The sequence below is a fragment of the Anomalospiza imberbis genome, chromosome 4 (assembly GCF_031753505.1).
Source record: "Anomalospiza imberbis isolate Cuckoo-Finch-1a 21T00152 chromosome 4, ASM3175350v1, whole genome shotgun sequence".
Classification (NCBI taxonomy): Eukaryota; Metazoa; Chordata; class Aves; order Passeriformes; family Viduidae; genus Anomalospiza; species Anomalospiza imberbis.
The window spans coordinates 53,409,260-53,431,888 of record NC_089684.1 but is presented as its reverse complement, the minus strand read 5'-3'; the positions used below and the strand labels follow the sequence as shown (position 1 = coordinate 53,431,888).

Below are 22,629 nucleotides of genomic sequence, written 5' to 3'. Positions count from 1 at the left end.
AATTAAGTAGAAATTTGAAGCGAGGTTAGATGGCATGTTCCTTACAGTATTTAGTAGATACAGCAGATTAGATGTGCAGCTAAACAGGAAATAACACATATGAACAGATATGAGTATAAACCTTATTTATAATGTCTATTTACCTCCCTAGGTCCTATAATACTCTGACACTGAGCAAAACTAGCAGATGCTCCCAGTACTGCTGTTAATTTTTTTAATCTGGATGTGTCTCTTAGTCTTGAATAATAAAGGAGTTCTTTGCCTTTTAAAAACTTTGAATTGTTTAGAATCATTACCTGGGGAATGTAAGAACTGGATGGGAATGAAAGAAGAACTGCATAGGAATTAGTGACTTTATACTAACCTTCCTTGTTTATGTAATTTAATTTTAATACAAAAGGCATCTGTATAGTTGTTGCTACCATTCTAAAACTCACAGTCACCATAAAGAAGGTTGCCCGGAAAGGCTGTGGCTGCCCCACCCCTGGAAGTGCCCAAAGCTGGATGGGGCTTTGAGCATTCTGGTCTAGTTGAAGGTGTCTTTCCTCATGGCAGGGGGGCTGGAACAAGGTGATCTTAAAGGTCCTTTCCAACCCAAACCATTCTATGAATAATCAGACAGCAGTATGGCAATACACAAAACTACCTTTCTACCCTAAAAAAAAAAAGGGTAGAAATATAGAACTCAATGTATTTGACCCTCTGAAACCTCATAATTTATCCAAAACTATCAAAGAAATAGTTTCAAATTTCACACATATTCAAAAAAGATGTGACTTCTTCCAGTGTAATATCATCTGTCACTGATGAGGTCATTCAAACAGACCTCTAACACCTCTCAACATGACACCATGGTCATTTGTCATTCTTATCAGTTTGCATTTTCCGCCACTGTACAGCCGTAAATTCTGTGAGAAGGACCAAAATTTCCTGCAGCTTTGTAAATATTACATGTTTTCTGATGCAGGCTACAAGATGATTTAATACAGAGACAGTCAACCAAGCAAGCAGGCATTTTAGCAGAGTAATGCAGCCAGCCTATACACAGGATTATCTCTCCTGGACAGTCCTGCAGCTGCACTGCATGCTGGACACACAGCCTCGTTCCATGTGCTATCTTTGGTAGATGAGGTGAGACAGGACAAACTGCATTGCTGAGTAGCATTGAAATAAATGCACCACAGGGAGGAATCAACAATAAGATAAATACATTCCCAGAACCATCACCCTGCCCGTGCACAGCAGGGGTCATGGCACAAAACTCTCCTCCAAGGCTGAAAGCAGATTGATCAGAAATGAATACCATTTTTTTTTTTGCTAAATCCTAACACATGAACTGTATTCTTTCATCCATTAATTTAAAAATCAAAGTCACATTTGCCTAACCTGCTTTTTCTCCTTTTATAAAGTTACTGAAATGTATATTCAGTGCTCTGCTCTGTTTCAAAGCTCTTCTCACATAACAACATGGCAAATCCATATTACAAAGCAACTTATGCTTCTTAAGTAACAAAGCCCAGAAACAAAACCAAAAAAAATACCAGAAGAATGCCAGAAAATAGATGGAAACCCTTGAAAGGTAAAAAAAGAAATTATGGCATTTAAATAATGAGAAAAAACCCTCAAACCAATCATGTGGGCTAACGTAGCAAAATGATTAGTAAGGAGGAGTCCAAGAGCCTTGACACCAAGCAGCAGTTTAACCACACCTCTGACACTCGCCTGTGCCAGCTGAGAGACTGACAGGTGGCTCACAGATGCTACCCTGCTACCTCATTACACTGTGACTTTTTCCTCATTTTATCCAAGATCTGCCAGAAGCAGAACAAACTCCTTCTTATCTCTTACAGACAGATCAGGGCAATGCAGCTTCTGCAGTGCATTCATCATCTTCCTCTGCATGGGGGTGGGGAAAAAAAAACCCTCTGCACTGCCTAAATTTGGGATCAGTGAATTGGTTCAGTGACCACATGCTGCATTTGCTGGTGACCTGGCATAATCTAAATGGAGATGGCCTATAAAGCCAAAAATTGGATGTACAATTCTGTCTTACTCCCTCTGCAGAATTTGTCTTTTCTCATAGCAAATCTGTTAAAAATAAAGAGAGCTTGGACTTCATCAAGATAAAAATATGGAGCAAATATCAGAATGTTACTGAGGCTTCATGTAGGAGAAAAGACTCCTGAATAACAATCAGGTGCTCTTTTCCTGAGCTATGTCTGAAAAATTGATTTAATCGTGAAATTTGCCGTAAGAACAGCTGCTTTAAAAGAACTTAAAAGATGCATGTATGGGCTGTGTTCTGCTTTGAATACCAATCCCTTCTGAATAGATGACCAAAATATTTTTGCTGTTTAGGAAAGTGCAGTATGCTTGTTTTGCTTACTGTTCAATTTTGTATAGAACACAATTACTGAGCTGAACATTTAGTCCTGTCTAACTCATTGAAGATTGCCTCAGTTATTAATAGTATGTACTCAATCCCATGGGATTTAAAAAAAATATCATTATAGCTAACAGATAGTGACCATTTTCTTTCTAGTATTTCCTCTAAAGAAGAGTAGAAATAGTTACAGGAACACATCTGGAACCAGAGCCATGCTCATGCTTCTAGACTGGGCGACAAGGATTAATAAATGTCATTTGAAGCACTGGTTAATAATGGAGTAAGCAGGTTGTTCAGTAAACATCAGTTAAGATTTATGTACTTGTACATTTAAAACAAATTAGATCTTTGCAGCTTCTAGATAGGTTTTTAAATAAGCAAGTACCTACAGAAGAGGTGTTGTATCAGATAATTCCCTTTTCCTGTGACCATCTGTCTGCTATTCATGTGACAATATTAGATCACCAGGCCCCAACCTGGAGCAAACCAAGTCATTTCCCCCAAAAAATGGAAAAGCACAGAGGGTCACACTGGAATTTCAAGATCACAGATCAACACAAGAGAACCTGGACAGATGCGGCCATGGTGCACCCTTACGGCACACATTAGAGAGCTGGGAGCTGGAAGAGAGAAAATCTCTGAGTTTCTTTGTAAATGTTCATTCTCTCCTAGCCCTGCATTGTTCTCCCAAAGTGCTCTTCCTCCTGACATCCCAAATCTGTAGTGAACTCCAATATGGATATAAACAGCTTTATATCCATTGAAAACATTCTCCAGTTTTGGGACTTAGGATGTTTATAATCTCACAGTAAGGAGTCAGGGATTTCACAGTAAATCCTTTCAGGCATGGATTGGATTGTAAAATATGCTTGTGAAGGTTCCAGGATCATTAAGTCACACACCATTGCTAATCCCCTAGTCATAGAAGCAGCAGTCACACTTACCTTTGCAAACAAAGCATTTAATATGGAAATATTTGCTCTGAACTCTCAAAACTTCCCCTTTGCATGGTTTTCCACAGGTATTGCAGAGAATTGCAGTACTGGATGGCTTCTCCAGCTGGCTATGTACAGCCTGTGGTTGTGAAACTGCAGGGGAAAACAAAAAGCAGAGCATTTTAAAGGCCATAGATGCATCTTCTGTAAGATCTACAAGCAATCACAATTAACACCTAGGACAAATCAGCTCAAGCAGATTAAAATTTTAACTTCTGGGATTGGCCAGCACAGGATCTGCCAAAAGGAATTGAGCCAAGCCAACCCTGTTATTTCATAACTTTGAAAGCTTTTGACTGAACAGACTTCAAACACAAATTAGAATTCCTTACAGAAGAAAGAATCCATGTGATCAAGTCTTGAGAGCCTCCACCCGAGTTTCAAAAAATGCTTTGTCATGTTTTCTCTTCAAGAAATCAAAGAATATAGATAAAAGCTATAGGTTTTTATTCAAAATATCTTCAATGGGACTTGGTAACTCTTACACTGTGAGCTACTGATCTTTAAAGTTCATAGTAAATGCTTTTTTTTACTGATTTTAAGGCAGAAATACAGCTCTGTAGATGCTTTGTACACTTCTGAAACATTGACATCCCTGTAAATAGCACACATATCTGACCATTAAACAAAGTTTTCTGTCATTGTGTAATGAAACCACGATTCCAAGAGGTTAGGTTAATCTAGGTTAGTGAAAATTAAGTGAATTAAAAATTTGCTGCCATCTTGTGATGTAAATTAGAAATTGCATTTACTGTGCTGTTGATAACACAAGATAAATTGGCATCTCAACATGTTATGTGGAACAGGTGAGATATGACCTTATTCTTGCAGTCCTGCTGCAGCACTTGCATCAATATTTTATCACATTGTACTTAGGAGTCAAGAGAGGAAACATCAAGGCAGTTAATTATAAAGGAGCTGTACTGTAACTCAACACATCTGGCTTTTTCCCTGTGTGAAGAACTAATAACAGGAAAGCATATAAAGCATTTCAAGTCAATGACATATTTAATGACATTTTCTTCTGTAATGTGGCATGCTTGCTCAAAGGCTGGATTGCTTATTTCAAAGGGATTTTGTTTAAATTTTAGCTACAAAATAAATTCACCAACCAACCAGTCAAGATGGAGCAACCTCTCATACACCAATATGCTTAAGCAAAAAAGGCCTTTCCCCATCCACTGAGTTGAAGGAGTCAGTATTTCAGTAAGATGCTAAGCTTCCCTCCCACACACTCTTCCAGAGGACTTGCTGCAAGTTTTACCCAAAACAGCACTTTGTAGTCCTGCAACTAAAGTGGTTTGGGTTTTTTTTTAACCCAGAAGATACATGGGCTTGAGCTTCTCACCACATTATACACCACCCATCAGCATCTTGCCTTGTCTGCTAAAATTACATCTTCTGTGATAGTCAAAAAGTTCTGCTCAAGGCATTGTGAACTTTGGAGCAATTACTGAAGGCCTGGTTATAATTAAGGACATCTCCAATAAAAATAACATAAGCATGATAGGCAGCTGGAAGTTGAAAGGCAGATGTCCAAACTTGGACAGAGCAAGTAGTACAGATCGTTCAGGCTACAATGAGGGTCTGAGTTAATCCTCAAATAAAAACAAAAGAAACTTTGAACTTTGCAATACTTTTGACACAAGAATCTCTCTGTACTGTAACCTGCCCAAAACAAACGACCCACCCTGAAAAAGAATCAACCCTGTAAGAAACCAAATTATTTTCCGAGTTAGTTACTAGAGTAGTGGCTAGAAGTGCAACTATAAATAGAGGTTTGTTCTTTCCAGATTTGCTAACAAGCATCAAATTCATAGCCTATAACTCATTAAAGACTTGACTTAAAAGGAGCTGACCATAGCCAGAACATCTGGGCCTAAACAGTTGCATTTGAAATATAAAATTCAGATTGGAACAATTAAACAACTGACTTTTCTTCACACTCAACTATTCCCCTGTTTCACCCTTTCAGAACAGCATCTCTCCAGGGGCATCTGCGCCTGGCCAGTGTAGAAAGCTGCCAGCTCATGCTGTGGTGTGTCCCACAGGGCAGAGAAACCCGGCTCAGGAATTCCAGCCCCAGCGCAGAGCAGGGCCAGGAGGAAGCCAGGAGCACTGCCAGAGGGCAGCCCACTCCTCCAAACACACCTTTCCCTAAAGTGACAACAGCCTCCCATTTCCAGAGAAAACACTGCTTTTCTACTTCATTTCTTGCCCCTGGCAGTCCAATGCTGCACTTTTTACAAAGCAGCAGAACACTGAAAATTGTTGCAAAGTTGGGGTTTTTTGGTGTCTAGCAATGGTTGCAAACTGAAAATGTGACAGAAAACAGAAAAAATTGTTTTCTCTGATGTGTTTGGTGCTCAGTGTCCAGAGCTACAGGGCAGGACTCCACACATTTCCTTCCCTTTGGATCTCTAAATTAAGGTTTGTAATTAAAAACTCAGTAACTCAGCTACAAAAGAAATTAAAAAAGGAAAATATTTAGGTTTGGGGTTTTTTAAAATTCTTCTTTGAAATTTCTTTTGGAATTTTTGTATTAATCTTGAAGTAACACAAAGTATATTTAAAATACACACTGCAGACAAACAAGTAATTATTTTTCTCTTCTCTCAGTTCAGAGCTGAGCTACTAAGTATTTCACACAAAACCCCAGTGGGACTACAGTGCCTCTGAGATCATTACAAAGAGGTCCTTCTGAAGACAGTTTAAAACACTTACTCCTCCATTTAGCACAACAAAATCATATAATTAATCACATATTATTTTATATTTTAAGACATTGAGGTGTAATATGGTTTAGGTTGAAATTTCAACTGCTGACAATTCTGAGAAACTAATTCCATTAGGGAACTTCACATTTTAACTTATGTTTCAAACTATATTTAAGGAGATAAGTTTACATGGCAATTTTCAGCATTCTACCTTTATGTATCAAAATCAGTCTTCAAAGCAGCAGAAGAAACTATCAACATATTTACTGAGTGAAATAATGAATCACTGATGGAATGTAATGATCTGAGACTACTCATCAGATCATAACTAACTAAAGAGTTCATTTAAAATTAAATTCTTCAATTATAACCTGATTTGTAGAAATTTCCTTCTTAACTTTAAGCTACTTTTTCTAAACAAAAATACAACTGAATACCTGATTCTCTAAATTTGCCTTTCTCCCAGACTACATTCTACTCCTCATTAATCCTGAAACCCTAAAAGGATCCCACTGCACTCACTTTTTGACAAGGACAAAAACTGGCAAGGAATGAACGAGCAGTTTCCACAGGACTTCTTTGTGCAAGACTTGTCTGCTGGGGACATTACTGCCAGTTTTCTTGCCAACTGTCCAGTGCTCACACATCTCTGATGTCAAGACTCAGTCTGTCTCCACCAGGCTACACAGTAGATAATTCTGCTCAGCTCTGGACCAAGTAGGACACATTAACCAGCAACAGTTTGCTGAAGAATTGTCAGATAAGACAAACTCCTCAGATTCACTTTTATACTGCTTGCTCTAGACATGCACTTGCTGCATGTACCACAGGGAAGGAGGGACCGTGGCATTACTTATTATTAAAGCTGCATGACACATCTTATGGCCACTGTAAAGTGATGTTTTCAGTGTGCTTACAACTTTTGCAAATTCACAGAATATCCTGAGTTATAGAAGGGACTGACAGAGATCATCAAGTATAACTCTTGGTCCTATAGAGGATCATCCCTAAAAATCACAATATTTGCCTGAAAGCTTTGTCAAACTTTACCCATTCACATGAACATTACTCACATTTGATGATCTCAAAATCATTTCTTCAGGGAAAATTTCAGACAAAATGTTTAAGCTTTTTATAAAGGTGAAAAAAGGTTAGTATACAATATATTGGTTTTCAACATTAAAAAGAAAGCAGAGCAGCTTGCTTTTGTAAGTATTTGGATCAAAGGCTGCAGCTGACCTCTGTGAACACTATGACAGGTACACTAGATCCAAAATCCACAGCTTGTGGTAAAAAACCCATCCCTCTGACTAAGCCCAGCTCCTCTGTCATTGTAGACTAAGCAGGATTTAACAGCTCTGGGGACTGGGATAAGGCGCCAGAGATAAGGAAAATATTTGGGTGAGACAGGAACACCTTGGAAGCAGAACAAGACAAGCTGATGGCAGTGACAGAAGGGAGAGGATTCACAAGTCCCTGGCCATGCTCTGCTCAGGAGCCTGGGACAAAAAATGTCACCTCCTCTCTGCTGCAAGCAAACTGCCAAGGGAAAACAAACTCTTGGCAAAAGAGCCAGTCTAGGATTGGTCTATGCAGAAGATGACAAACCCCTTTGCTCTCAGGCTCTCCAACAGCTAAATGAGAAATCTTCATGGCAGATTACACACCTGATGAAGAAACATGTCCAGAAACTGCAGTATTTGACACAGTCCTAATGCTTTTTCCAGATTGTTGTGTTTTGCTTCAACTCTGCACAGGAACCTACAGAAGCCATTTCTGAGCTTGGAAAAGTACAGAAAATTAAGAAGTGTCACGCTTAAGAAAGCACATTTAATCTGGAATTAAACCTCAACTATAAAGTTTAATAATAAAGACTTCCACCTTCTTTGTTCACTATACAGACGTAATTAAGGCCACAAAACGCATTTGCACCCCATTATTTAACTCTGTTCTAAAAAAATCAGTTTAATACATTTACTGCTCTTGGTGATTAGACAGGCCCAAAATGATACAGGGCCAAATAACACAATTTGATATTATATTGATATAATCTTGGTTATAATATTATCAATATAATATTGATTATATTGATATAATCTCAGAATCCTTGAATGATTTGGGTTGGAAGGGACTTTAAAGGTCACCTAGTTCCAGCCTTTCTGCATTGGCAGAACACCTTCCTCTACACGACATTGCTCAAAGCCTCATCCAACCTGTCCTTCTGTGATGCTGACATTTTAAAGAGTACTATGATCTAAAGAAAGATGTAATTTGAGTGGAGAGACAAGAGTCATATGAAAAGAAATTTTATTCCTAATATTTGCAACCCCCACAATTATCTCTCAATGCAGGGAAAGTGGTAATTCCTCACCAAGGCTCCTGGAAGGATAGTGCAGAACCAGAGCCCAAGGCAACAATGAAAGGAAAAACAAAGGGCTTGGGGGTGGGGGGCAACTTCCCTGTCCTTTCTGTGGGTTTTTCTGGGGCTTTTATTATTATGTTCTGGAGGTTGGGATAAAAAAGGGCAGGCCTTTCATTTCAGGCTCATACAAATAAAGTATCATTGGTCTGCAACAGCAACCCTCCATCAGCAGAAAAGATACAACAATTTTCTTTAGCAACTATCAGCACTACAGGCTCCTCCATAAATCCACCACCTTTTGCCTCATGAGATGAAAACATATTTTTGAGTGGAAAAAATATTAGACATCAATATTTAAAACTGTAATTATAAGCTGTTTAGTTCATAATAATGTTCAGCTTTTTCAACAAAGGCAAAGGCCACATTCCAACTCTGAACCAAAACCACACAGCAATGGTAAGGTATGTTATTCTGCAAGAAGGAATTACTAGCAAATTATCTTTGTGTTGACACTGAAACCTTTCATCTCTATAGCTACAGGTGGTTACTGAAAAATCAAAATAAACAAACATGAGACCAAAATGCCATTTACACACTAAGTATTTGAGAAACAGGTCAAAATTATTGATTGCTGATATGCTGTATCAAGTGACTTGGGGAGGGTGAGGTTCACAGCAGCCCAGAGGGGAATTAAATTTGCAATCTTCCTGGAGCAGGATTAAAGAAGACGTGCACAAGTACTGCAGGAATTAGAGACTGGAGTTTAAGTTGTTATTTTAACAAACCCTTCTTGTATCAACTGAGTCAAAACACTCAGGGCTAAATTTAAAAACATCCAGATGAAAACAAAGGAAAGAAGCATTTAAGTGCTTCTATATATCCCAGTGAAGCGTTATTCCCACTGCAGAGCTGGCCCCTGCTCTCTCCCTGTCTTGTGTCTGTGTTTAAATCCAATGCATGAGCTGTTCTAAAGTGAAGATAACACAGAAATACATAATGCACTAATACATGCAGTGATCAGAGAGCTACATGGGTGTCAGCTGTACATTTAATTTAGATAAGGGGGGGTTGTTTTGTTTTTTTTTTTCCCCTAAGAACCAGTGATTCATTATGGAGGCTTGAGGGGGCCTAAGACCCCATTGGTCCTTTCCGTAAAGAAGATGAGAAAAAGAGTAATTGTGTAATGGGAACTCCACAAGCTCTTCCCATCCATCCTGCCAACCCCATTCAGCAGTGGGCAAGAGCCATTCCCTGGCCCCAGCCCTACCTAATAAGCGGACATTTTAGATGTTCTGGAACAGAATATTAAATAACTGGTGATAACCTGGTTTACCCTATTTCTCAATTAGCCCCTTGTGTTAAATGACTTTACAAATGTGTTTCCCTGCTTTATGGCGCCTTCTCAAAAAAAATGTCCTGTTCCTCTGTACGTCTCATGGGAAACCAGAAGATCAGATTGATAAAGGGAAAGAAGCTTTGCTGTCCATGTCCATATTACATGGTCCCTTGAGCCATCCAGCTGGCCACACAAAGGGCTGAAGTGTCCCCAGGCCAGCACACAAACTCACCCCCTTTCCCAATAGTGTTTTTGTGCACCAAGAGGGTCTGGGCATCCCCTCAGAAGTGCTCACTGCTCTTTCCAATACCTCTGTGGTGGCTCCTACAGCAAAGCACTGCTACTTCTCTCTTTAGTTCCCGTATTATAAGAGAAAATAGTCACCAAATTCGATAAATCTCTACATCAATATGTCTCAATTTTATTCTTTCACATTGTCCAAAAATACAAAGCAAAATGCTTCAAGAACTGTGCTCCTTTTTGAAATGTATACCTGCTTCTACTACATACAAGCAACCACTGCTACAGTGCCTTTCCAAGGCATGCCTTTTCCAGCACTTCCTACTCATCATCATCAAAACAGAAACCCACAGCCAATACAGGCCAGGCAAAGAGCACAACTGAGCTGACCTCTGCTTTTACTGCCAATTACAGAATTCATGGGACCAGAGGCAAAAGAGAGGTGTTTATCCAACAGGATGTGAATAAACCACGCACAAGAGGTGCAACACAGCCCTAGTATTCACACAAGATTTTCAAATCTCACCATATGCTCTGTGCTAAATTCACATCACATAAACAAACCCAGCATAAGCTAACCTCCTGCCCTCATTATTATAATGAAGTATTTACTGAATTCAAACACAGTTCATAAAAATCTCTGCTGAGTTGGAGTAACTGCTACTGCAGTATTGTAAAGGCTATTTTTGTACAGGTTTAGGCAGATTGCAACGAGATAGGATATAGAAACAATACTCCAAGATAGCTGCATAAAGAAATAGGGTTTTTTTTTTCCCATTATAGTCTAATATAAACACTGAAGTCAATTTCCATTTAAAAAAACGAGGAAAGTTTTCAAATTGAGCTGTCAGCTAACTACCAGAACCATAATTTCCAAATCGCCATTAGAAGAACACAAAGCATAATTTACAATAAATGTTTAACCATCTTTCCCCACTCTGCTGTGTTTCCACATGAACACAGAGCTGTTATCCTCACGGCAGCATCGGCGATTCAGTTAGCACAGCCCCAGATGAAAAGCGAATCATTTCAGGTCTAGGCTGACCAGAACGCGGAGTCACCACACTGTACCTGCATCTTCGGGCATTCCTGCGCGCGTTCCCGTCCAGAGGGGCAGTTCCCGCAGGAGCGGCGCAGTTCCCGCAGGAGCGGGGCAGTTCCCCCAGGAGCGGGGCAGTTCCCGCAGGAGCGGGGCAGTTCCCCCAGGAGCGGAGCAGTTCCCCCAGGAGCGGGGCAGTTCCCCCAGGAGCGGGGCAGTTCCCGCAGGAGCGGGGCAGTTCCCGCAGGAGCGGGGCAGTTCCCCCAGGAGCGGGGCAGTTCCCGCAGGAGCGGGGCAGTTCCCGCAGGAGCGGCGCAGTTCCCCCAGGAGCGGCGCAGTTCCCGCAGGAGCGGCGCAGTTCCCGCAGGAGCGGGGCAGTTCCCCCAGGAGCGGGGCAGTTCCCGCAGGAGCGGGGCAGTTCCCCCAGGAGCGGGGCAGTTCCCCCAGGAGCGGCGCAGTTCCCCCAGGAGCGGCGCAGTTCCCGCAGGAGCGGCGCAGTTCCCCCAGGAGCGGGGCAGTTCCCCCAGGAGCGGGGCAGTTCCCCCAGGAGCGGGGCAGTTCCCGCAGGAGCGGCGCTGCCCCCGCCGCCGGACCCAGCGCACCCGCGGTCAGCTGATGCCTGCGGCAGCCCCGCACCGGCGGCGGAGCCAGCCTCGTCAGCGCCGAGCAAAAATAGCGTCCGACAGAAGCCGAAATACTGTCACGTCCGTGGAGGGTGGCACCACTGTGCCGGAGGGACCGGATGCAGGACGTGCCAGCAAGGGGTGTCTTCGCATCAGGTGATAGCACAGCCGCTTCAGGGTGGTGCTGGGCACCTGGGGAGAAGGGCTAAAAGAACTAAAAGCTGCCAACTCCTTGTCATAAACTAGAAATACGGGCTGAGGTAGCAGGGAAACCCCTTTAGACACCCCCCAAAACACAGCGGTCCCTTCCCCCTGGTGCAGGAGGGCACAGCACTGATGGCAGAAGGAAGTGATGAAGGCGGTGAGATGCTCCCACTGTGCGATACCTGGCAGCCAGAAATCTCTGCCCTGATTGCTCAGATGGAGTTGGAATGAGTATCGCTGGAATAACAGTGATGTGTGGAGCTATTTAAAGCGCTACATGGGAACAGAACGAGCACTTCTGTAAGTACTCCGACTTCAGGAATCTATATGGTGAGGACACCACTGCCCTGGGCCATGCCAGACGTGGTCTATAGCTTTAAATAGCCGTCAGCTGACATGGCCTGAGACCCAGAGCACGGATCTGAAGATCCCAGGTTCTATACACTGAACCAAAACTATGAACTACTCAATTTTAAAAGATCTTCTGTGGCAAGCACATTTCTCTCTCTCTCTCAGGATTTTTATAAACGGGGCAGAAATAGAAATTGTTTTCTCTTTCGCTTCTCTCTGTGCACCTTTATAAAGATCCTGAGAGAGAAAAGTGCTTGCCACAACCTTCTATATGCATTATCTTGCAGCAATACCTTTTGACATGAAACTCTTATGTCAGCTTTTTATTTTGTTCAATATTGTTGTGCTGCCTGCGTGAAGCCAAATCCATCCTCACACTCTTTTGGATCACCATCAGCCATCCTGGCTGAGCTCTCCAGATATTTGCAGGGTTTGGCCTACTTAGTTTTTCCCAGCGGCTACTTCAGCTTGGCAGAAACACAAAAGGCACTTTGCTAAATGGCAACACTCTGAAGGCACGCAAATTAATAGGCAGGAAAAGTGAAAGGGCTTTCACTCTAACACAGCCTTTCCCTCTGCTTGCCAGGCTCCCAAGGCTAAATGCTTGGTAACTTGCATTTTAACACTGAATGATCACAATGCAGTCACAAAGTGCAGTGATTTGTATTTACAATTTGAGGTGTGATCCCTGAGCCTCCCCTGCAGTCTCACCACTTGGCTACAGCAAAGGAGAAATCACACTGGAGGAGCTCAGAAGGTTTTCATGGTGTTTCTGAGAAACTCCATCACCACTCATGGGCTTCACAGGCACAAAGCACGAGGCCAGTGCCCTTCATTAACATGATGGGTTGACTCATGATGGGCATGACAAGGGACAACAGACAGCAGCACAGGCGAGAGATCAGAGACCTCCTGCTGCAAATGATCCAGAAAACTGTGTAGCTTTAACCCGATTTCTCAAATCAACACAGACCAAACACCTGTAACTGCACTGTTTTAACAGTAATAACAGCACACTGCCCTTGCTGCAGAAAAGGACAGGACACCTGGCTCCTCTTAAAATCTCAAGTCAAGTCCTTGTAGCCACAACAGTGCTCTCGCCCCCCCCGTTTCAGGTTTGCTTTTTTCAAGGTTACATTACCCAGGTCAATGCCCTCACCAACATCTTTGCAAACAGCCACCAGACAGCAACGAATTTAGGCCACTCTGAAATGGATTAGCTGGCTGCAAAATCTTTATAACCTGTGGTACCATGAATTAAAAAGGACATTTTAAAAAGATTTCAGACCTGTTCCTAGTTAACTTACACTTTTTTCCTGTACTCACTGCCCTCTTCCCAAGTGTAAGCTAAAGTGAATGTCAGTAGTACCTGGACTGGTTATAGTTTTAGTTTTAGGTAGTTCCTGCAAGGAACAAGGAGTTAAGACTTGATGATCCTCATGGGTTCCTTTCAGTTAGAGATATTCCAATAGGATTCTAGGAATATGACTCTAGGAAGGTGACAGTACATAGTCTGTTTCTGTTCTTCACTAGGCTCATTCTGAGCTTTTTTCACAGTCAGTCTCTGAAAATGTTTTGGAACAATTATTTTATTAAATGTAGAAGAATGTAGAGCTTGTTCTTCACTATAAAATATGGAGGTATTTTCTAACTAAGAATTTTAAAAACCAGAGCTATAACACCACCTGAGATTCAGGGACTTGGCAATATACAACATGTATCACCTGTTAGCTTGCAGCAACTCTTATGTTGCTTGGGACTGGCATATTGGTTTAAATTTTAGGTTGCCCTGTGTGGAGTCAGGAGCTAGACTCAACAATCCCCATGGGTTCCTTCCAACACAGGATCCTTTATGATTTTATAAAACTAAGTCCCTGGACTTTAAGTTGCTCAACAAGTTTCTACCCAATCTTATATATGTCTGTTTAATAGCAAATGGGGAGTCTATAGAGCCCAGTCTCAATACAGATTAAGATATTAGTTTTTCATAAATAATCTCTAATTATTGAATTTTACTTTGAAAATGCTAGAAAATACAAGAAATCATCATATTTCACAAATTTTCTCAGTACATTTTAAGATGTATTTTCTTCTACGTTACTAAAACTGGTTGCAGTGCTGCTTCATGTTATTTGTGCTTTTGGTAGCTTTGATCCGGGTTAGTGATGATTTGGATTTTCTACTGGGGATAATACAATCGCAAAGAAAGAGAGGCACTGCCCTTTTCTCCGTGGTGACAGTGACAGGACCCCGGGAATGGCCTGTTGACACAAATGGAGGTTGTGTCAGAGGAAGTTTAGGTTGGATATCAGAAGAAGGTTCTTCACCAGAGGGTGGCTGGGCACTGGAACAGCTCCCCAGGGAAGGGGTCACTGCACCAGCCTGGCAGAGCTCAAGAAGTGTTCAGACAATCCTCTGGGGCACATGGTGTGACTCCTGGGGATGGTGCTGTGCAGGGCTAAGACTTGAAACTCTGAGGATCCTTGTGTGTCCTTTCCAACTCAGGACACTCTATTATATGAAAAATGCAATAAAATTAAATATACCTCTATATATAATGATATAATTTCAGTAATATTTTATCACTATGACAAAAATGAAATTAATTAAGTAATGAAATTTAAGTAATAGATGTTTCATCCTAATTATCACAATTCATTAATTGAACTGATGTATTCCTAGCAGCTCTGTCCAAAGCTGGAACTACTGCTGAATGGCCCGTGTCCCCAAGCATTCATGATAGAAACAAAAAAGGACAAACCCATGGCAGAAGTGAAAATGAGCAGGAAAAGGGTAAATTGGGTAAATGGTGCCTCTACAACTAAACTCCTGTCTTCCAACTTTCTGCCCAGCCTCTCTTGCATTAAGCCCATTTCTGCTGGGAATGGACTTGCAAAACCACCAAACTCTGCCCCCAGTGACCTGTTGCATGCCACCAAAACCTGTCCTGCTCAGAAATAGCCTGAGTTTAAACTTCTGGCTCTCAAACACCTCCATCCTCAAGTCCATGCATGAGATAATACTTCTCATTAACTGCACAGCAATGAGCCACGTGCACGGTCACCTTTAACTGAAAGATGTGCAAGCAGGTCAGAGACAGTGGGCTCTTGTACATGGCACTGAAGTAACGAACCTGCTCTAGATGAACTCCAGAGGCCCCTTCCAACCTCAACCACTCTGTGATTCTGTGAATCCTGCATATTCATGAAGCAGGAAAAATCAGACTGAGGATCGACTCTGAGCTCTGACAGAGAGCAGGCAGCTGTGTTTGCTCCAGAGGTAACTGGGTCATGAGTCTTGCTCTGCTCCTTGCTGTCTCTTGGGAATAAAGAGCTTCCTTGAGCCCTGAAATCCATGATGACAGCCCCTGACTGCTGGCCAGCAAGTTGGATGAATGAAAGCAGAACTTCTTCCACTCCCAGCTCCGTTTTCCAAGGGAGATCTCTCTATGGCAGACCTAGATCCAGACCAAAGCTGGCATGAGACCCCTTTGCTCCCCCAACTAGAATGAAAGCACCATCTAATATTCTTCAGAAAACTGTGCATCCAAAATAGTGAGCAGAAATCAAACATAAATCCTACAAAGCTTTTAGCAGAGATTTTATAATGGCAAACAGTGGTGTATCAAACCTAAAAACAGAGTGCAAGAAAATGCTTAGAGAACAGAAAAAACCAAACACTGCCCCATAATAAGGTGAGAGGACATCCAGAATGCAGTCTGCAAAGTGACCCAGGTCAGAGGATAGAGGGATAGGGTCTGGTTAGCAGCAGAGAGACAACGAGAGGCACAGCAATGGTCCCGCAGGTCACACACCTTCAGGAATGAACTTGCCACCCCGGGACTCTGCTGACCTTATGAAAGAAACTCACAGGGACTGCCAGTAAAATGGAGCAGACCTCAGATAAGGAAAGATCTGCTGAGGTAGAGGTTATAGGCTACAATTTAGCTCAGAGAAAACCTGTCATCTAATAAGGATAAGGCAAGCAATTAACAAAAGGTTAATAAAAGGTTTCTAAAAGGTCAGGCACTACAAGGGACTTTTCACAGAAAGGACTTCAGAAAGCAAGAGGGAAACTCTATACCCAGTGGTGAGCTAGCATAATGGGATGTATTGTATTAAGAGAAGGCATCCTGGCTGCAACAGAAAAGGTACTGTAACAAGAACCACCCAGGAAAAAAACAGAATTTTATGGGAGGGAAATCAAAGAAGCAGAACAAGGCAATAAACGTCAGTTGGTGTGGCCAAAAATTGCACGTGGTAGTCATGAGAATTAAAAAACTAATTTATATATTTGAATACAGGAGGATTTAAACTACAATGTGATTTTAGCATTTAGGGGATCGTGAGTGGTGCAAGAAATATGACAGGCTCTGCAAAGATGCCAAGATAATTTTGGGGTATTTTTTTTTGGGATTAAATGAATGCATGGAGAAGGCTTTAAAGGGAAGATTCTTCTGTGTGGGCTGATACTACATGCTCACAAAGAGAGAAAGAGATTACTAAATTTTAATTTATCATTGTTTTATATATAAAACTACAATTTAAATTGTCTGGATTTTTAATCAATGGTAATTTCAAGTGCTTAAATAGAGAGTAAACCAGAAGTATTACCTAAAGAATTAGACAGACATAAAGGACCTTCATTGCACTGCTCTCTTCTGAAAAGTTACACAGACATTGCCATAATTATTCAATCACCAGGTACCTTACAAAATTTTCGAATGATGATGTGGGTGCATGCTATCCAGAAAAAAAAGATTCAACCTCTCATGTGTTTTAACTGGAATCAATAAATTTAACTTTGAAGATTTCTTACCAAAAAAAAAAAAAAAAGGTACACATCCCACCCCCATCATTCCCCCCAAAATGGGACATTTTGAGAGTTAAGAGGCCTGGGTCTATGTCTAAGAGAACTCATGTGCCTGAAATGCCACACACATAAGTCCAAAGCTGTAAGGCTGGAAACATCTCCTTAACACATCCAAAGGCAGGGCAAGCTGATTTTTCACTTCCCATTTCCCAGCTGTCCATGGCCAACTGTGGGAAAGCACCTTTGGCCTCCACATGCAGTGGAAAGAGCTGTGTGTGCTTGTTTATAGCTCATGTTCTTCGTGAGTGCGGGTACCGAGGGCTCCACTCCGTGTCACCCAGCAGATCTGAGAAGTTTCCATCTCAAGAGTTACCTTCCTTGTTTTCCAAGAAACAACTCTATGACCAAATAGACCTCTCTGAACCCTTGTCACATTTGTTGGATACACTCATCCCACAAGCCTGGGATGTCTTTCCACAAACCCTGCAGCTCTGTCCAGCTATGGTGATGGCACGACCAGGACAGTTTAGAGATGGCCATAAAGAGACCACCCTGTGCAAAAAAAGCTGACTATCATCTTCAGATTAGGGCCACCTGAACAAGCGGCAAGGTGAGTTTTACACCAATAGACCCAGTAGGGAACCATGGGTGCAAATCCCTCTTCCTCAGAGGCTCAAGCAGCTGCAAGTCCAACCCTGGTGTCTGCACAGATAGCTCTGCTTGGGTTTACAGAGGAGAGAGATTCTGAAAATCATATTTAGGATCTGGACTTCAAATCCCAAGTGAAAAGCCCTGAAGAAGAAATCTGCCCCAGAGGGGAGCAGGGAATTCAGACACATCCTCATCTGCAGCAGTCTGTGTCCTGCTCACACACACACAGCTCCCAGCATTTTAATCCTTGCCTTCAGCCCACAGGGACCATGCCAGAGAACATTCTTCTGCCTGCTTTCCAAATCCCCTTCTCTGTGAAGGGATGTAACTGCAAAGCAGCAGGTCAGATCCAAATCCTACTTAAATGCATTCATTTTGCTTGATGATCACTGCGGAATTTGTCAACAACGTGGAGTGATGTTTTGAAAGTAAAAAGGAAGCCATCATTGGAAATGTGATGCTGTTACACTTGACCCTGCTCCCAGTAAAGTCCACCAGTAAAATCATTATTGACCTGGGTCAAAAACTTTCATCAGCATTTATTTCTTAATTCTGTCAAGTTTTGATCTCAGCAGTTGGCTCATCACAAGCAGAAAGTTCAGCCTTTCCCCTGCTTGCCTGAGGTTACAATTTCCCATCCGTAACATCTGAAATGCAATTATGTCTCTGAGCTTTAATACCAAGAAACAAAGCAGATCTTTTTCTCCTTGGAGTGTGTCTAAATTAATTTATATTCTTTATTGCCCAGTTGCACTGTAAGCAGCTCCAAAAACTTAAGAATCAACTTAAAAAAAAAACCCCAAAAAACCCCACTAGACTCTATATCTACTACTGTTCTGCACCTCCCTGGCTGCCTGATGATCACTTCTAGCACCTCCACCAGTTACCCAAACGATATTTCTGCCGGTCCCTGCATCTTTAGGGCATTCTTTTTTGGAGAGCTGTGACCCAAAACCAGGAACTGTGACTGTGGTGCTATTTTCTGCCCCCAGGTCTGTAGCACCCCTGCTCTGCATCACTCTTCACTCTGGCATCTGCTCCATCTGTGTCCTCCAAGGGGGGAGGGGGACAAGCACATTCTCTGGCTTGGAAATGAGCAAATGTTTTCAACTGGGGAAAAACAGTGTACAAGGAATTTCCACGGCTCATTTATCTTTCCATTCCCTGGTACAAACAGAGTAATACTAACAACAATGATGCCTGTTTGTTACAGCAACACCAAAAAGCAAAAGCAAGATAAAGTACTATAAAAGCAATAGTTAATTTTGCTAGCCAAGACACAATATATCACCCCCAATCATTAATTAATATAATTTACTAACTTTCAACTAGCACTATATGAAATATATTTCTAAAAGAATTACAATTAATAACTTAAGGACCTTTGCAAAGTCCTTTTTATGTTGTAGTCTACAGCATAAAAATGTCTAAAATAGTTACTCTGAAATATAAAACTGAACTCCTGCTTTTATTTGCTCTGCTTAATTTAGCAGTAGAAAGGGATTAGCTCTTGTTTTATTGCAATCATGGAGTTAATTCAAATACACATAGATATTGATGTTACTGAAGCTCTGGTGCTAAAGTCACACTACCTCACACAGTGCAAGTTAGTTATCTTTGGAGAATTTTTCACAGTGTAAGAATTTCTTCTTAGATTCAGTTACACCCATACAATTCTAATTCTGTTTCATCCCCTTTAGACAAACCAGCACGTTGCCTCCCTTTTCACATTCAGGCTACACAATTTCTGCAATTATCTCTCGACACCACATTCATAGCAGAAATGTGTTACATTCACACCAACACGACCCCAGAGCCTCCAGCTACAGTGCTACTTCTTGCACAGTTCTGCAACTAACAGTTCTATTATCAACAGGAACATTTTGAGGTATCTATACAACATGCTTTTAGACCAAGTTTTGAGTTGCTTAATTTGCAAACACCACCTCATTCAGACACAAAATGGGTTTCAGCTCAAAATAAATATTTTGTTCTGAAGCTTTATATTCACCTTTTACAGAGAGAAGGGGAAGCAGCAACATTATCTGATAAAATCATGTCTTACATGTAAAAAGAAAGATACTGTACAGCATTTTTCCCAGGTAATGTACAGAAATGCAATTCAGTGGAGAACAGATGAAAATCCAATTCCAAATTCCACACTAACCTCTCTTTGATTTCAACAGGGTTGAAACACGAAGTATCTATATTGTGTCAAGTGAACAGCAGTGTGATCAGGAGATCCTGAAGCACACTATTCCCCATCCAGCCACTAAAGCTGGGTAATTCCTCACACTCTATACAAAACATACAATTAATCTGAAATTGTAGCCAAGGCCTGGTGAACACCAAGAACATTTATTTCCCTCTGTCTCAAGAGAAGCCTTTATCTCTGTCCCTAACAGAGAAAAGCCTAGCAAGTCACTGCAAGGTGGATCTTGACAGCCCCCTGGGCAGATGTAGGTCACTCCTCCTCCCCCCACCTCAACAAGAGCAAGGAAACCAGGAGTTTCATCTGGCTGCAAGCTGCTCCAATTGCCAATAATCCCACCAATTCCAGTCTTTAAGAACAACCTACTAAGAGGGCAGTGACGCAGGACGCTGTCCCTTGACCTACATGCCACCCAAGCCAGACTTGGGCTGTTGGGCCACCATGGACACGGCTGTTCAAGGACCCAGCTCGTGCCACGACATGTTCCAGCACATCCCCTCCTTGCTGCCTGCCCAGCTCTGAGGCTGTCTGCACTCACAGCCCTCCCACCTCAGGCACTTCAGGCTCCCTTCCACTACCCCACACCGCACGGTCACTCACATACGGGCAGATGGCTTTACGTAGAAGCAGGATAAGTTATGCACAGCCAAATCCGGGGGACTGTGAGGTGCAGGGATGTGTCCACACACAGCCAGCAAGGAGCCCAACAAGCACATGCAGCCCCACCAAACCCCCACACAGTTTAAGAACAGAGGATAAGCTATGGCCATGAGGCGCTGGGCTCATCCAGAGCAGGACAATATCCAATGACCAATCTACATGCAACCATTTACTTCTAATTTAGCTCTATTTTCCCACAAATGCTCCTTCCTGACTGCCCTTAGCATCTCATTTTCCCAACTTCAATCCTTCTCCTGGACATGTCCCTTCTCCTGGGCACAGAGTTTCTTCAAACATTCCTTCCACCGTGTTGCTGGAGGAAGTGAGTCTCCCTTACTGTTTCCCAGGGCTGCGACACCTGGGAGCTCTCTTCACCCTTCCCCACTGCTGACCATGTACCAAAGGAGCATCAGAGCAGAGTCTGGCACTGCTCTACTCCCAGAGCACCACAGAAAAACAACCATTTTAATTAAAGAGAAGCCCAAGTTTAGTTTAATGCAACACACAGAAAGAACAAGTGATCCATGCTATCACAGCACATTTCCAGCATTTATTTCCAAAACAGAAGATAAACAAAGAGTCAGTCCAAATACTCCTGAAGTAAATGATGACTCAGATGGTAAATACTCTTTCTACCATGTCCCACTTCTCTCTATCATTTGGAGTGACAGCCCTGCTCTCACTGAATTAAAGAAGGACAATCCTGCTTTGTAATGAATGAAATCAACATTCTCTCCTGTGTGACTTGTTTTTCTACACTGCTAAGCCCTATCATTATCTGGACTTTAAAACTCCTTCATTTTTTAAGTGTTTCTGTAGAAACAGACCTGAAATTCAAAAAGTTATTTTGCTTTTTGTGGTGCTCTCTTAAAATACAGATGTGATTGTAGCACTGAGTGAGGTACCTAAGAAAAACACAGCATAATAAAATTATACCGATAAAGCTGGAAGCAGTGAGTATTAATTTCATATTCAAAGCACAATATGCAACTCCATGAAAAGACTGATGGGTTCCTCAGGGTGTAAAAAATGATATGATGCAATTGAATTTTCTCAGCGATAGAGTTTCTTACAAAAGAGCTAGGAAAAGGACATAGTAAGGGCTAACATGTTAAATAAGCACAGAACTAGGAACAATTCCTTAATGCAATCCAATCCTTACCACTGTAATACTTCTAGCTACAACTGTCACTGGGGCTGTGGAAAATGTGACATCTTATGGAAATGCTTCTCTCTACTGACAACCAACTAGCTCACCCAACCAATGAGACCTTAGATGCCAAAAGCAGAAAACTCTGAATTAGCCACCATGACTTGCAGAAATCCTTAATTTGACCTAGCTTCCAGACTCAGTCATTCTGAAAACATTTTTCATGCTGTCAATCACAAATCAATCCCAACTCTTTAAGTGACTCTGTAAGTATCATTTGCTGTATCACTAAGCATTAGAAATTCTGCTATCTCAATTTTCTTCCAAAGCTGAGCTGAAACAGAGTTGAAATCTCTGCTCTGAATTTCAGTCTGGCACAGAACAACAACTTCTACTTATGCTCCAAGCCGTACAAGCTTGATGGCCCCCATCATGTGACAGGTTCCCTGTCTGACACCCTGCTAGAGCCCAGGGCAGACAGGTTTCAATGCCTTGCATTGCACCACTGAGCTGATAACAGAAATGCTTTCAGGCACCTTCATATTTCCACAGCACTATGAGTAAGACTAACATGGCATCTTTTCCAATGGCAGCTGTAATCTTCAAAGGAACAAGTTTTCAGTTCTTCCCTCTATGGAAACACGAGCTTTATACAAATAGAGAGATCAGGTAACACTTCAGCCTTCCACTGTTTGCTAGAGATTGCTGAAATGCTACTGCCAATAGCAATGCAAATTTTATCAGCAGAGTTAGTAACTCCCAAACAAAATCACTCAGTGAGAACACTGTATATGAAACAATCTGCAAATATATTTTATTCTAAGCAAAGATATAATATTTAATGGTTTAAGCATTTCTCTTGGGCAAAAATTAACAATGTGTGGTATTGCA

At 41.8% G+C, this 22,629-nt stretch overlaps 1 protein-coding gene across 13 annotated transcripts in view; it reads right to left on the bottom strand.

The window, feature by feature from the left end:
* Positions 1 to 22,629, bottom strand: part of ABLIM2 (actin binding LIM protein family member 2) — a 130,224-nt gene that overhangs the window by 89,582 nt on the left and 18,013 nt on the right. For 11 of the 13 annotated variants that reach the window (XM_068188587.1, XM_068188592.1, XM_068188593.1 and 8 more), the window contains exon 2: positions 3,331 to 3,474. In XM_068188587.1, coding sequence (XP_068044688.1) covers positions 3,331 to 3,474 — 144 coding nt within the window. Of the gene's footprint in view, positions 1 to 3,330; positions 3,475 to 11,107; positions 11,155 to 22,629 lie in introns of those variants that run through there. The other 2 variants (XM_068188588.1, XM_068188590.1) reach the window with 1 other exon arrangement.